This window comes from Eumetopias jubatus, unplaced genomic scaffold, assembly GCF_037043125.1.
Source record: "Eumetopias jubatus isolate StellerSeaLion01/CBP00866 unplaced genomic scaffold, mEumJub1_p1.0 scaffold_3, whole genome shotgun sequence".
In the NCBI taxonomy this organism is placed as follows: Eukaryota; Metazoa; Chordata; class Mammalia; order Carnivora; family Otariidae; genus Eumetopias; species Eumetopias jubatus.
This window is the reverse complement of record NW_028274809.1, coordinates 60,388,948-60,405,581: the sequence shown is the minus strand read 5'-3', so window position 1 is coordinate 60,405,581 and position 16,634 is coordinate 60,388,948. Positions and strand designations below refer to the sequence as shown.

The 16,634-nt window shown below is 38.5% G+C and overlaps 1 protein-coding gene across 2 annotated transcripts in view; it reads left to right on the top strand.

Annotated features, from left to right (window-relative positions):
• METAP1D (methionyl aminopeptidase type 1D, mitochondrial) overlaps positions 1 to 16,634 on the top strand; it is an 83,905-nt gene extending 67,271 nt beyond the window's left edge. The window contains exons 3-10 of one of the 2 annotated variants that reach the window (XM_028125578.2): positions 1,330 to 1,479; positions 2,907 to 3,055; positions 3,637 to 3,679; positions 7,021 to 7,184; positions 13,793 to 13,890; positions 15,141 to 15,188; positions 16,114 to 16,192; positions 16,323 to 16,630. In XM_028125578.2, the coding sequence (XP_027981379.1) occupies positions 1,330 to 1,479; positions 2,907 to 3,055; positions 3,637 to 3,679; positions 7,021 to 7,184; positions 13,793 to 13,890; positions 15,141 to 15,188; positions 16,114 to 16,192; positions 16,323 to 16,401 (810 nt within the window). In that variant the 3' untranslated portion in view covers positions 16,402 to 16,630. Of the gene's footprint in view, positions 1 to 1,329; positions 1,480 to 2,906; positions 3,056 to 3,636; positions 3,680 to 7,020; positions 7,185 to 13,792; positions 13,891 to 15,140; positions 15,189 to 16,113; positions 16,193 to 16,322 lie in introns of both variants that reach the window. The other variant, XM_088021636.1, reaches the window with a different exon arrangement.

Sequence of the window (16,634 nt, the reverse complement as noted above, 5' to 3'; positions counted from 1 at the left end):
GTGTGGAAAGGGGCCAGTGAGACAGGCTACCAGAGCCCAGAGGATGTTCCTGGTGTTTCCTTGGTGGCAAAGGAAAGGAAGTCTCCAGAGACATGAATGTATTGTTTTAGAATGTCAGTGACAACCCAGGAGCCCTTCTGCCTGTGACTGTAACCTGGCCACATCACAGAACAGAGTGGAGACAGGAGCACGGTCTGTGGGGGAGACTGGGCAAGCTTTAGAGGGCACTGGTGGCAAAGCTGTAAGAGTAGATGCCTGCCCCGAGCTCAGCCGTGGCTACCCAAGCCCTGGCGTGCTCTGGATCAGAAGGGCCCATCTGAACACAAGAATAGGTGAAGGTCTTATAAGTGAAGGTGTGATGCAATTCACAAAGAGCGGACTCCTAACCTCAGCCCTGCCAGAGTCACTGTGATGTCAGTTGAAGAGCCTTGTCTCCCTCAGCTTCCTGTCCCCAACTGCTGTGTACCCTTTCCTGGGTACAGCTCCACAATGCTTATGTGGCAGTTTCCATAAATAGATTGTAAAGAGCTGAGCACAACCTTGGGACTAAAAGAAGCTCTGTGTGTAAAATAGTATTTATTTTCTGAATACTACCCATAGGTTCAAGGAAGCAGTGGAGAACGTTCTACAAGGGTGATCAGAGTGGAATGTTTTGAGTTTGGGCCGTTTCTTTGTTTGTTTTTGACAAATGATGGAAATGTTCTAGGTATTTTTTTTTTTTTTTATGTACTTAAAAAAAAGAATGAAACAAAGACAAAGAAAAGAAAGCTGTTGGGTTTTGTTCTCTAGTCCCTTCTTAGTTTGGGTGCAGTTGCCGAGTGCAAGAAAAGTGTATACGTAATAGGCTTCAGTGGACTTGAGAGTCAGCCTTTTACATATATTCATTCGGAGAGGGTGTTGTGAGCTATCCTTTGCATAAATTTTATCTTTGTGTTAAGAAGATGAAAGTGCTCTTAATTAGCCATTTGGCAATTTGGAAGCTTGGTGCTCTTTTTTCCATCAACGGCTAGAATGCTTCTTACAGGGTTGGGAGGAGGAAGAAAAGAAAACTACTGTTTGTTTTGACCAGAAGTCTACTTCAGACCAGTTTGACTCAAAGCACAGTAAGGTTAACAGACCATCCAGAGGCAGCACTAACAGGCAATGTTAAGTTCAAAAGGGCAGGGGAAGGAACTGGGGGCAGCCTGGAGGGTCTGTCGTGCTGGCTTCGGAGGTCGGGGCTCCGGCAGGAAGGGCAGAGCTCCATGAAGCAGGAGGCTGTGTCCGAAAAAATGATCCCATTGTCGTGTGCTGGGTTCTGATCTTCATTTTCAATCCTTTTTCCTCAAGCACATAAAGAAGCCAGACTATGTGACGACAGGCATTGTGCCCGACTGGGGAGACAGCATAGAAGTTAAGAATGAAGATCAGATTCAAGGGCTTCGTCAGGCTTGTCAGCTGGCGCGACATGTCCTCCTCCTGGCTGGGAAGAGTTTAAAGGTGGCGTCTCAGCAAGCCTCAGAAGGACGTACATCAGGGGCAACACACTCTCCTCTTTTGCCTCTCTCCCTTTCACTCTTCTTGTGTACACATCTAATTTGTTAAAAAATCAAGTCAAGCCTTGGGATGGGGGAAGGGGATTTTATTATTTTGTGTGTTTATTCTAGAGGTAACTTAAAATCCAAATTCAATTTTAAGTAGCAGGATTCTGGAGATACTTCGGGCCCAATCAGCCTATCCACCTTGATCAGTGGCAGACAGCTTTGACTTCTGCCCCCTTATTCCTGCCTGTAGTTTCTGCTTTTACTGCCCGCGTTATTTCTGGGTGCCTGAAGAGTTGTTCTCCCTTATCCTTTGTCTCCTTTTTCCTTGCATTAGCTCTGCAAAGCAAGATTAGAGCATATAGACAAAGCTACGGGTAATACAGAAATGTGATTACAGACAACTACCTTACCACAAGATTTAGTTCTTCCAGAATAATCTGAAACACTCTGCTTTATAAGGATCATTAAAAAAAAAAAAAGTATGGGCCTGTAGTTTCCAGAAGGTGGGCAGAATTTAGGAAGTGAGTCTCAATGGTGAAATCACTTAAGAGTTTTGTGTAATAAACTTGTTATAGCAACATAACTAAGCATAACGTGAATATCAAATAATGCAAAGAAAAATATTGAAGAAATAGGTAATTTTTAATAAAAGATTTTGTTTTAGAATCTTATTTATGACTTATGAGTTCATGGAGGTATCTTCGTGTACTCATAAAACTCAATTTTAGGGGTTTTTTGTTTTTCTTTTAGTTTGAGAGCAATTGGATGCCTTCTAATAAGAGAAATATTTTTTAAAAACACAATGGATTTACTTAGGCATGAAAGAAAGCAAGATTCGTGAAAACCAAATTTCTACAGTATGTATCAGACTGAGTTTTTAAAATAATGATTCATAATCTTCCCATCATTGCTGCAAAACCCGTGCAAAGTTTCACTGAGATAAAAAGGTGTGGGTCGACCTACTTTTTCAAGCTTTGTCATCTAAACTGAAGCTACTTTTGAGAATTTATTTATATGCTTCAGCTAGCCTGAGGCACTAACCCTTGAGGAAGAGGAAGGAATTGCCTAGGAACATATTTGTGAAGTGTTCAGGCTCAAAAGGAGTCATGTCATTTAATGACTCTCAGATAATTTAAAGGATCTTAGGGCTTACAATTTCCATCTCCTCACAGCCCATAACACCATTGTATACCCAAACGACTGTCAAAAAGGCACAACTTAAATATTTCAGGTTAATTGCCATTAATCAAAATGTTGTATCACAAGTTTATCACAGTAAATCTGTACAGTCTCATCTGAGAGTGCTGTAGCTATAGACATGGTCAGTGAGGGCAGGAAATGTCTTCAACTGTTGCTGCACAATTTCTTTATTTAATATTTTAGGTTGACATGACAACTGAAGAGATAGATGCTCTTGTCCATCAGGAAATCATCAGTCATGATGCTTATCCCTCACCTCTAGGCTATGGAGGTTTTCCAAAATCTGTTTGTACCTCTGTAAACAACGTGCTCTGTCATGGTATTCCTGACAGGTATTTATTGCTTAATAACATATTGTTCCTTTGGAAACTAAAACATGAGACTGAGATCTATAACACATGTTGAAAGACACTAGCTTAATTGAAACCCACCTGCAAACTTGTGAAGCTGATTAGGGTAAAACAAAAATTTTGAAGTATTTTGCTTCTAGGTGGACATATATTTAATGTTTGTTAAAGGAGTGTGTAATCCAAAAAGGTCATTGTTCCTTAAATATTTCTTTTACCTTCTTAGATTTTAACCGTATAAGTGGTAAAAATCCAAATGTAGGCAAATATAGGTTATCAACTATTTTTTCAGCTCTTCGCAAAATTAAGGTAACTGATAAGTACATATTTTTAAAGAATTTTTAAAAGATTTTTAAACAATGGCAATATGTTCATATGCTGTATTTCTTATAAAATTGGACGTGACTGACGTAACTTAAAGACTAGATATAGTTTTTCCATTTATTGCTCTTCTACTCCGAATTATCATTGCAATTCACTGGACTTGTGATAGTCTTAGGTATTTATTTTTACATTTCTCTTATTGAGATCTGTCTATCACCATTTTTATTCTGTTTACGTTTCAGCCGACCTCTTCAGGATGGAGATATTATCAACATTGATGTCACGGTGAGTAAATAATATAAAAAATAGTCTTTGATCAACTTCAGAATTGCTGGTAGCACCAGGAAGAATTGTGGCTTGAAAATGCGAGCCGCACCAAGGGAAGTGCTGTTTACTTCTAGACCCAGACGCAAGCAGCTGGTTTCCTTTTTTGTCTTTAACTCCGTGTTTATTCCAAGTAAACCCAGGCCTGACTTGAATTTAGGGCTGGAATCAGATGCACTGAGATCAATGTTGGCCTAAGTGAAATGTCAACCCAATCCTGCTATGTGTCATGTTTTTGAGAAGGTGTAATTGTTATTGATCCACTGTGTAGTTAATGCAGAGCCACCACGGCACTGGGCAGCTGCTGAAGCCAGATATGTATGAGATGAGCTAACATGAAGAAAGCCAGCATTTTTCCTTCACTCTGCCAAGATTGATCTTCCTCTTCCTGCTGATTTTGAGTGGGGCCTGTCATTATCTTACTCTGTCATTAGGGGCTACATTGGCCTGTGTGTGTCAGTCTATTTGGACAGCAACTCTTTTGCTAGCAGTGTTCCTTAGATTTAGTAAAATCCCTGAAGGTAACGTCGTGTTCCATTTGTGGCAGAGAGGGTATAGAGAGCCTTGAACTCGGAGCATACGAGCAGAGTGGTTTTCTCTCTGCACCTAACTTTTTACCACATGGTTAACAACCTTTCTTTTAAATAACAACCCAAAGTGATTTAACACGGGAACTTCAAATTGCACAAGCTCTAACCTTTTCTAATTCCCTCAGCCTTTCACTACTCTCAGACTTGGATCATTTGCGCTTTGGCAATTCGTTTTACTAAAAAAGTTTGTAATGGTCCCTTTGGATTATGTAGATTGTAAATAAATTGTATACATCTGATGATTAATAAATAAGGTTTAAATACAGAAATAAAATTTAATCATCTGATGAGAACTAGTTGCGACAGACACCATTCAAGGAGTATAGCTTCTATGAATGAGGAAATATTTTCCATAATAGTTATTTTGTATCCCACCATGAACTTAGGTAGGCGAGAGAATGAGGTGGAAATTGGCATCCGATCATTGAGTTTGGCCAAATTTTTAGTTGTTTAAATTAACTCACCCTCTTTTCTTCATATCAGTTTGTATGGTGACATAGCCAATGATTCCTTTATTGCTGCTACTCTTTCATATATCATTTTGTCCTACTTAGAATACTTGAACATTTGCTCCACATATATTCTGTTGGTTTATCTTTCCAACTCAGGATCATGAAGGAGGAGATATTTTATGAAGTATACCTGAAGTAAAGTATTTTTCCTGATATACTTTTCTTTTGAATTATAACTGATTTGGGGTTTGTACATTTATTATCTCACCTAATCACCCCCTAATAAAATATTGCTGCTTTGAATGAAATCAGCACACTCTTTCCTACTGCTCCCAGTGCATCCAAAGAGAATATTCCATGCCTTTTCTGTTTCCTGAAGACTTTTAATACATTTTTAACATTCAAATATTTCACAATTGCAGAAACTCAAAGCAATGTGAAATACTTCAAGTGTCTAGAAATATGAAGGAGTCAAGAAAACATGTTGGTCTCTATCTTAATAAATTATATATTTTTTACCCCTCCCCACAAATTATATTCCCTGTGAGATATGTTGTTAAGTGAAAGACTCCATTATCAGATCCTATACTTTTATCAGAAAATACTCGTTATGCATTTTATAATTGTTTACACCTAGTATATACCACAATAAAACAGACTTCTTTCCCCCTTGAAAATGAATGTTAAAAAAACAGACTGTGAGATGCCTAGAGTAGTTGCTCAATAAATATTTGTTTAATAAATGAAGTACAAAACAAGAATACTTTGTGAGCATAAACCCTAATTATAGATAACTGCCATAGGCTTTCAGAAGTATTGTTATTCTCACATATATTGAATCTTTCACATATTTTGAAAGCTAGCAAAAAGTAATGTAAAAAGGCAAATAAAGATTTTTAAAAATATTTTTTACTTAAATAACAGTTACATAAACACTGAATTATACATTTTTAAAACATGCTTATATTAGTAACTGTAATATATTTGTGTATAAAGTCAAACTTGTACTTTCTTGGATTGCAAATGGGAAAAAATATGAAACACTACTCTATTGCAAGGTAATTAAGGTCATTTGACACATTAGAGAAAACATTTGTTTAGAAGCCAATAATCCATCATGTTAATCTGGATCTACCTCTGTATTTTGCCACCAGCCTTAGACAAGTTACCTGTTTATGCCTCAGGTTGCTGACTTATAAAGTGAAGACTGAATAAAGACTTTTCCTGCTTCCCTTACAGGGTGTAGTAGAGTATTTTTTTTGGTGCAGAATAGTATATAGATTAAGACATCAACTCAGTATTAAGATAGACAGAAAGCTCAGCTAAATATCTTTTTTTATAAGTTTCTGCATTTTACTTCATGAGAAAGAGAAATGTGAAAAACAATTACATAGGTAAAATTTATGCAAAATAGCAAATTCCATGCTATATCTAAGGATCAATATTCAACCAGTCCCTTCTACCTTCTATATTTATTATAGTGTTTGTTAATTATTGATTTTTTATAATGAATCTGGTGTGTTTCAAGATCCTATAGGGCCTACTGAATCATTGACTGATAAAATTATATTTTCTGTAATTTTATTCTTAAGCGTATTTTGTTATATTTTAATCCTTTAAAAACCCATGTGTAGTGTTTTCTGTTAACATTCTGCTATCTGGACCATTTGACTAAGGTTTCACTTCCAGACAGGATCTTTCCCTAACATATTTCATTCCCATATTGAGCCACTTCAATTCTTGGAACGAAATTCTCCTACTGTTTAATACTGACATGTCTATTTTATTTCTTCTTCTTATTGTCTATCACTTCCAAATGTAGGATTGGTAAATGAAAGATCAAGTATCTTCATGACACTGAAGAAACTTTTCACTATGTTAAATACTTCTAGGTTCTCTAGAGCTATTGTAGTAATTGTGGGTCAATGTCTTTGGTCACTAATTTATGCATGTATAGTTTTGTCTTCTCAGAAATAAAATGAGGAATCAAAACATTATACTAGCTTTGCTATTCATAATGCTGAAATCGCCATTCTAGTTACGAATTTATTTTTAGATTTTGTAATATCATCGTATGGCTCATCTTTTTAATTCCTGTAAGGCTTTAGCATATCCTCTTTTTTTTTTTGTAGGGAAATGAGAGTGATTCTGGAAGGGTGAAACATATGAATCTACTAAATACATAAATGAACACAATACATACTTTTGGAGAGTACATTTTTAAACAAGGACGTATTTTAAAATGTTTGCCTGTGTTTAGGTCTATTACAATGGCTACCATGGAGACACCTCGGAAACGTTTTTGGTGGGCAATGTGGATGAATGTGGTAAAAAGTTAGTGGAGGTTGCCAGGAGGTGTAGAGATGAAGCAATTGCAGCTTGCAGAGCGGGGGCTCCCTTCTCTGTAATTGGAAACACAATCAGGTAAGCCTTACACTGACAAGTAAAGGGAGGGTTGGCAAATGGTACAAAGGTTATTGGTGGCTTGGTATAAAATTGATGACATGTTTTATGATTCAGAACCATCATTTCAGTCTGATATCAGTATGTGAACTGCCAAGCTGCGGTGTTGTTCCCTGGGTTTAAAAAAAGAGAGAGAGAGATTTTAAAACAGTGAATTATACTAGGGTCAGCAGGAAACTTACAGGAGCAGCAAGCAATATTTATATGACTGCTTTAGTTTTAGCTCGACATATTGGTCTGTAGTGTTCCTTTACCCAAAATCACACCAAACATCGAAGAAAGTACCTAAGAAGGGGATAAGCATCCCAACTCTTGGATAATGAAGCAGGAGAAAAGCTAAATTTTATGAGGAATGAAGTGAAACATATTCCTGTGATACAGAGATTTAAAAAACATTAGCTCAAGCAAGCCTTACCTTTCAAATTAGTGGATTAGCACACAGGCTGAAAGGGTGAGCTTGTGTCCTTTTCTTGTCTGGTTCATTTTTTCCCCTGTAAACGATTGTTTATTTTCCAAACAGTATTCTATGCTTGCTTTTTGAGTATATGTGTATTTGCTGAATTCGAGACTTTTCCCCGTAATCTGTTACCTCCTTTTAGATCTTTTCTTTTAACCCCCATAACTGTTTTGAAGTAGACATACAGAATATGTGTTTTCATTCAAAAGTAATGCATTGTGTTAAAGATGATCACATCAGTACCTTTTAAAGTACTGTTCTCATTAATATGAACCATTGAATACTTCCCGTTTGTCTCAAGGATGGAAGGCTTAGTCACCTTGAAAAGATGCTGCCTTTTTTCTTCGTAAGCCCTCAAATACTTTAAGAAAAAAGGCAGTAAAATATCAGTTAAATGTATTTATGGCTTTAAAAATATTGTAACAATGTCTGAATCAAACTTTAGTAAAATCTCTTTGGGTTATATCTGAGAAGCTTTTATTGAAGACTTTGAACAAAATTGTGTTTTTGACAGTTTTAAATTATAGGCTAACTAGCCTGGGAAAAAAGGATAGTGTCTCTCTGTTCTTTCATAGGAAATGTTGAATCAGACCCCTACTGGGAAAAGAAATTTAATGCATATCTCACTGTCTTACTGTCCATGAATATAATAGAAATGAATTCAAAATGCAGTTTTATTTTTGCAAATGGGATGAGTCGATCGATGTATCTCATATTTTTGAACACCTAGGGTTCAACAAATTTACTGGTGGTGCTCTTGCATTTTAACAAAATTTATTCTTCAGTAGAAGGGGGCAGAGAACACTAGATTCTTATTCAAGCATTCTATCGAGCTCTGCATTCATGGCTGTGTCTAAAGGGCATGTCAGCCTTTGATTCTCTCTGAGAGGTAATTATCCTTTTCCTGTCACGGAACAACAAATGATAGCTAACTACAGAGGCACATTTGCAGTAGTCACATTCATCAACTGCAGGAAAAAAATTCAATTTAATTGTGCAACACAGCTGCACATGGGCTTTTGAGCATTTCTGTTGTTCTCCCTGTCTCGCTATTCCTCCCTCCAGATCTATTTTTTAAACTTTTTTTTTCTGGTTATTTTTTCCCCTTTTTGTCTCTTCTTCCATTTTTACTCTCTGTACTTTCTTGTTAAAGTAATTTTCCTTTGTGGCTCTCATTCTTTTTTCCCCATTGAAGGCTATGAATGTAGAAAATTATCACAATTACTCATATAATTGAGCCTCTTTGTAGCAAGTGCAACTCCAGTAGCCTTTCTCCATCATGAAAATGGTTTCATTATAGGGTTTTTCATATTCTCTGACACCATCTACACAGAGGAACAGGCGTGCAGATGAGATGTGCTAGGAACAGGCTAGATCAGTAAGGTCACAGTAGGAATAATTAGCTCTGCTATGGAAAGAGCATCTAGGCCTTTTACTGCTACATAAATGTACTGTCCGTGGCTTTTAGTCACAAAAAAACTTACTAACAAATGGAGCTCCCGCCTACTACTTTGAAAAAAAGATTTGTATCAACACTACAATTTTCCATCATTAAGACTAATAACACAGAGCCTAGTATACATCAAGGGGAATAAAAAGAAAAATCTCACATTCAAGTGGCGGCTGGGTGCTGACCTTTGTTCCCTTTTTTTGTGTACGACTTAACTCTTTACAAAAAAGAGCCACACGCCACACCAACACGCAGGTGAGCTCCAGCTAGTACTAGCAAAGCATAGCATTCAGTCGGAAAATCTGATAAATCTCCATGCAGGATAATGCATTTCATTACATATTCACTACATTAATTCTAGCTACATTAAAAAGAAGAAGAAGAAGAAGAAGAAGAGTAGAATTGAAAGTGACATTGGATTTTAGCTCTTTGGATGCAAAGGTCAGTTTTCCAAGAGTATGAACTCGCATGTACAAGCTCCTTTGAAAACCAGATCAGCCCCAACAGCTACACTTAGAAAACTATGTGAAAAATAATAGACAATGAACTTTTTGCTTGTACCCTGATACATTTCATTATTTAGATGGTTTCTGTCTGCCACCAGGGACTAACCAATGTTAAGGCGATGTTTCTGGACATCTATTATTTTGCCTTTTCTTATTCAAGCAAAATCTCAAGGGAGTAAATAAACGGTCTCCACCTTTAAGCCAAAAGTACTTGGAATCATTACAGACCCAAGGTTTACAAACATCTTTCAAGTCAGTCTCATTTATTTTAAGATATTCACCGTCTTTTGCATAGCCTCCCTCTACTGATATACCACGAAAAGAACATTCAAGCTTCTTTTATTTGTAGTATGTTACCAAAAACCTAGTGATCTTTAGGGCGAAATTTTGAAATTCTCTGAAGCCTGGAAGGGTAGGAGGATATCTCTGAAGAAGTATTGTCTATAATAGTTTAATGAAAAGAGTTCTCTGTGTGCCCTTTTTCTTCATAAGGGATGGCTAGTGAACTTTAGGTTACAGTGTTATTATGCTCACTGTACCTACATTTGCTTTAAATTATCTCTAAAGCTGTATATTCAGATTATCTCTAGATGATATGATCTGTGCATGAGAATATTGTGAATGTGTAGATTCATGCATCCCAAATATGTGACAGTTCAATCAAAAATAATTTAAACTTATAGTTCTAAGTGTCATGATGAAAGTATCAATAAATGGTTTTTAATGTTTAATTCATAAGTATATGTTTTGATATTAATTTAGAAGAATATAAAGCAGATTTTTAAAAATAATCTCTTTCTATTAGATTATGCACATTTAAACAATAAGTGGCTCAGGCAAAATAAGTCATTTTAATGTCATCTGTGATGGATTTTTCTTGACAGCTACTGTAAATTACAATTACACTGCTTCTCTCGGCACATGAAAGTAAGCACTGCAATAAATTATCTTTTATTTCAATCCGTCATGTCTGCTTTTCAGAAACAGAAAACCTCAAATAAAAGTTCAGCACCATTGTAAGAAAAATACAGTAATTTGTGATCCAGCTTGAAACAAAAAAATATACCACTCTTTTGGAAAACGGTTGTTGGCTTTTAAAAATATTACTAATTGTACTTAAATATTCCATGTCATTAGAGGGAATCCTTAGACTCGTGCATTCCTTCATTCAAAGACTACTGTTTAAAATAAAAATCTGGAAAGACCGAACTCGGAAAATCAGGGGCCATTTAATTAGAGATGTGACTGTTTGGAAATTAGTGCTCTTTATAGGATTCATGTAAAAATGGTGATAAAACTATTTCCATGTGCATTTTTATTTCTTGAGAAGAGTATGCACTTAAACATAGTACTCCTCTGCCCTCTTGGGGAATGTATTCTTAGTCACAAAATGTACTTGAAATGTATTAAGAATTTTAATTTATCTACACAATACTTCAGTTGAGGAAAACTACCTCATGAAAGGGAATTAAATGGACGAAAACGGTCACAAGACGAAATTTCTTAAGAGAGGAACCGTAACTGAAACATGAACTGTAATAATAGGGTGATTTCAAAGTAAGTTCAGAAACTACATTTGTACACCTTCTTCTTCCTCTCCCCTCTTCTTCCTCCCCAAGTAATCCCTATGAAGGACTTCAAATCATAAATGAGCTCAGGCTCATGGATAAGTATTGTACCGTCTGAGAGGATTCTTAGTTAGAGAAAAACCGGAACAGAACAGCTAATACCAGGAGAATTCTTTTCTTCAGTAGGTTTCAGCAGAAAGAAGGCAGATCTCCTGAGTGGGAATGTCCAGGGCAAGAAGACCCTCAAGCTCAGAAGGGGTCACAGCCCTGTGAGGCCTGGTGCTGGGGAGTGGCTGCTACGTTTCTTGGGCAGCCCTACCCACCCAGCTGTTTCCATTTCCCGCAACACACCAGTTAAGGGAAGCACATGTATGCTCCACCTTCCCATGACGCCACCTGCTACGACAGGTCACTTGGATGGTCTCTTATGAAGTTAGATTTAAGCCCTAGAATCAGGGCAGATAACCTTGTGCTTCCCGTATATTCCAAAATAGTAGAAGGGGCATGATTTTAAATAGGAAATAGGAACATTAGTGAGATTTGATCCCATTTAGTCCCAGTAAGTATGCGTTAAAAAGCTCACTACAAATCCAAAAGGGAAATACCCTGAAAAGCAGACAGAACTATATACTTAGCTCCTGGGAATCAAGCATTGAGATGGGTGCTCAGCCAAGGAACTGAGCGAAATTTGTCCTGTGCTTTTCCTCTTTCCACCCGGCTGTGAAATCCTGACCTTTGCATTCATGACACATACATTCTATGATACTCCTATAACCGTAAGTTCCAGCAGGATCCAGGCAGTAAATTGTTGTAGGAGAATGCACTCAAATATCTTTAGCCACCTTGTAATTGCACGGCTTCTTTTATGAAGAGGGATGAGAGGTGTGATGGCGGAGGGACCCCAAGTGTTTTTTCAGAGTGGGCTTTCTTCCTCTCCTCTCATCAGAAATTAAAATGAAGATTGCCATTGTAACACACATTTAAGATGTAGCCGTGATGCCTGCCAATCAGTTAGATCGTAGGTTTTTTTTTTTCTTTTGAGGAAAGAAAATAGAACAGTTTATATTGAATGTTTTTAGAATCATTGAGGTTTGTTGGGACTGAAGTCACATAATTTACAGGTTTAGGTAGAACCCATTCTTGTAAAAAAAAAAAAAGTCTAGATCATTATTGTCTTATCTGATAATCTCTCTTTCACCCTCTATCCACTCTCCATTCTCAATTTTTATTCAGAAATTGTGTGGTGCAGATAGAAGCACCTTGGAAAAGTTTTTATACCTCCTGCCCCAAGTGCAAAGACATACAGAAATAACTACAACCATAAAGTACAACTTTAAGAGATAAAAATGTTGACTTGTTATTCCTGTCATTGACACATGCGTAGCTTACCTATTTCTGCACTATCAGTTACATGGAAATTAAATCTGAATGAGGGGCTGTCCATCTGCTCTTTATAGTGACATCCTGGTCTAAGGGAAGGTATCTTGCAGGTCTGGAGATGAAAGTTAAACATGTTTAGAGATAAGTGTTTTGACATGAATGCTCTTAGAGATGCTGCCTTTGAGTTCATGTTCAACTAAACCTAGGGTCTACTGGAAACTCTAGTTTGTGATCTAAGAACTTTGACTTTGATAAGAATTTAAATAGTAGTCCTGTAAATCCTGATCCATTGTTATGGTTTGGGTTAGGGCACTATGCCCCTCATCCACATGAAAATATAAATTGTTGATCATTTATATTGGTATCTTTCTGGTGCTCCTAGAAATGAGTATGTTCACCTGATTTCAAAAACAACTTCTTAACTTTGTACGTGAGGATTTTAGGGTGGATTCTATATGCCAGACTTCATTTATATGGAATAGATGGAACCCAGTACATTTGCATGTAGAAAGAACTAATAAAGCATTAAGAATTAGGAATCACAATACTAGCTTCTCTTAAGCATCAAGGTGATTAAAAAGCATTCTGTGTGAATTTTGTTAATGACATAAGTCTTGAGTGAAAATCCCAAATGATGACAAAGTTTTGGAGTATTTCAAGAATATTGACAATGCAATTTGACCTTTTGTATGAGTGTGTCTGTTTCTAAAATGTAGAATGTTTTGAAATAGGCCAGAATAAGGAAACCATAAAAGTAGGAGGTCACATTTCTAGATTGCATTTTTGTTTCTTTTTTCAGTTCCCAAATCAGTAGTAATTTGCACAGTCTTTTCTGAAACCTTATACAAGCCAGGCAAGTTTTTATGACCTGCATTCTATGCACATGTGTCTTGGTTATGCATACCGATCTATATATGTGTGCATGCACACTCATTTGTTGTCTAAAAGTGGCCTTGTTTGAATGCTGTTCTAAGGTAAATGAAGCAAACTGCTGTTCAATACATACCTTTTTTCTTCATTTATCCAAAGGGAGTTGTTGCATGCAATGGCAAAAATTTTAATTATTCCAGAATAATAAAAACATTATCTGGCTCTAAATATAACTGATTTTTTTCTCTTTCAGAGACCATTTTAAAGTGACTTTACCTAAGAATGCATTAAAAACTTACCTAATTTAATTAAATATTTTTGTTTGGTCACTTTTAAAGCCACATAACTCATCAGAATGGTTTGCAAGTCTGTCCACATTTTGTGGGGCATGGGATAGGATCTTACTTTCATGGACATCCAGAAATTTGGCATCACGGTAAGGAAGTTAATTTGGGAACTATTTATTGGATGGAATCAGAATAAGGCAGTTTTGCTCCTGATGTTCCTCTAACTTTGAATTCATATGATCATCCTTTTGTGTGCATGCATGTGTGTGTGTGGGGGGGGAGTTACTTAATTGTAACCAGCACATTATTGTGTTACTGGATTAGAGCCCAGCAGTTTCAGTCTCCGAATAGGGTTTATTTTGCTTTTTGTCTTCCCCTGAAGGGTGATGGCTGGAAGGCACAAGGGGTATTTGTCTAGAAAAAGTTACTAAAAACAAAATGCCACTGCGTCATTGTCCCAGCAGCATGCACATATGACTGTTTTCTATTTTTCTTTTTCTACCCCCTTCTCTAACCGCTGACTGTTGTGGTTAAACTTCATTACATCCTACACAGCGTTGACAGCTGATGTATTTAGCAGCATGTACTCTTTAGTGATTTCTAGATTATACCCACCCTTGTATTCCTTCCCTAGAACCTCCTGCTTTTCACTGCCTGGGTGTGCACCCTACAATGAGAAGGCAAGGGTGGGCCAGAAGCAGTGGTTAGGGCAGGAGGCAGTACTATAGAGTGCCCCTCAGGGGGGCTGCACCCCTGGACAGGGACCGAAGGAAAGTTGGACCTTGACCTGTGTGCTTGGGGTCGAAGCAGTCCCTAGAAGAAGTACTGCCTAGAACCCATTCCCTGGAAGATCCCCATGGACCCAGCAGGTCAGAATTCCTTTTGCACCAAAGAGCCCCGCCTGAGGCAGCTCAGGAGTGCAGAAAGAGTGTCTCAGGCGTGTGCCCCACCCTGCATCAACACTCGGAGTTATTTCAAGTCACCTCTCTCCTATTAGCCTCCTGCTTTAATCTGCACCCTAAGGGACTGCCTTCCCTTTGTATCAGTTCCCCAAGATGCCTTTCTCTTTGGGGTGGTGGGCAGGGCCTAGGGCCCAGTGAAGCCAGGAGGCCCGGAAGCAGGCGGCCAGAACGCCGTGGAGGTTGTCTAAAACCCGCAACGGGGGCCCGAGGCACCCCGGCTGCCTCTGGTAGACCTTGGTGCACCCTTCCCAGTGGCCATCCCTTGGTGATGGCCACTACCAGGTTTCTAGAAATCTCCATCCTTCCTCATACCCTAAAAGAAAAATATTTTTTAAAAAAGACCAAGCTTTTTTTTTGAGCAGTCCTGCCCCTCTAATTCTGTTTTTCTCTTTCTCTCCATTTCTCACTCCCCCTACCCCGTATTTTTTGTTTTGCAGCAAATGACAGCGATCTACTCATGGAGGAGGGAATGACGTTCACCATAGGTCAGTGCCCAAGCTCCCCTTCAGAGAGCAGTGGCTTCCTGGGTGGAAGCAGCAGTGCTGGCCTAGGCCCGGCAGTCCCGTGAAGGAATAATAAAGCCAATCAGTGTAATGAAATAATTCAGATGCATAGCAAATCTGATTAAATAATATCCTTGAGTCCCATCTTCCTAAATCAGATACTTACCGACACATTTAGGAGACGGCAGCCATCCAACCTCTAATTCTGTTACCAGCATAATGTGGTGTTTGTTTTTTTTTGTTTGTTTTGGTTTGGTTTTGGGGTTTTTTTGGTCTTGTTTTGTTTTGGGTCTCCCCCCCCCCCACCGTAACACCCAATAACTAGAAGTGATCATGTCCCTTGCTCCTTGTCGGCAAGTGATACGTACTGTCTGGCTGCCCATTCCTGGCTGATCATGTGATTGGTGTCACCACCAAATTCCAATCATCTAAGACCCTAAAGGCATCATATTTCTGACTGTGGTACTTAATGGAGAAGCAATTAACGTGAAATAAGAAAATTGTTATTTGCTGATTAATGAACATTTTAAGCATGTTTTAAAAATTCAAATATTTTTAAAAACTGACTGGTATTTATAAGAGGGACTGGTGTTTGGGTGGTTATTATCCACGGGGTCCTAATTAAGGCTTGATTAAAATGCCCTTTTTTCCTCAAAAAAATTACGAACAGGCAACTTCATACATTTTTGAATGCGGTCGTGTTTGCTCTTCCTACTGTTTAGTTTGCAGTATACTATGTAAGCAACATCAATTATCAGCCCTTGTGAGATGACAACAGGAACCCGTGGGGGAAGCACTTGGGGGGAGGGGAGGAGGACCTTCTTATTCTCTTTTTTCATAATCAGCCGAAACAATATTTGACAAGAATCTGATTAGATCCCTGCAGTAAATATTTTCCCTCTTACAGAGCCAATCATAACCGAGGGATCCCCTGAATTTAAAGTCCTGGAAGATGCCTGGACTGTGGTCTCCCTGGACAATCAAAGGTGTTTGCTTTCTGTGTCACTGCTTTTAAAATGATATGGGAAGGGAAGGTTGGTCCGACGGCTCGTGCGCTCTGCTCTTCCCCGACCCGCCGACTCGCGCGCCTTCTGACCGCTGCGGTGTGTGTTTCAGGTCCGCCCAGTTCGAGCACACAGTTCTCATCACGTCGGGGGGCGTGCAGATCCTGACCAAACTGCCCCAGGAGGCCTGAGGAGCCGCCCGAGGGTCGCAGAGGCCGGGTGCTTTTTTTCCTAAATTGCTGAAATCCAGCTGGAGAACTTTTAGAAGACACAGGCGAACCGGAGATCACGCAGTAACCAACCTAGCTTCTAGGCTTGGAAAAACCCGGTGGGGATTGGGGGCAGTTGGGAACTCAGATCTCAAGCTCTGCCTTGGCTGCACGGCTTCGGGGGGGACCGCGGCTCGGCTTCCCACCGCGGGAAG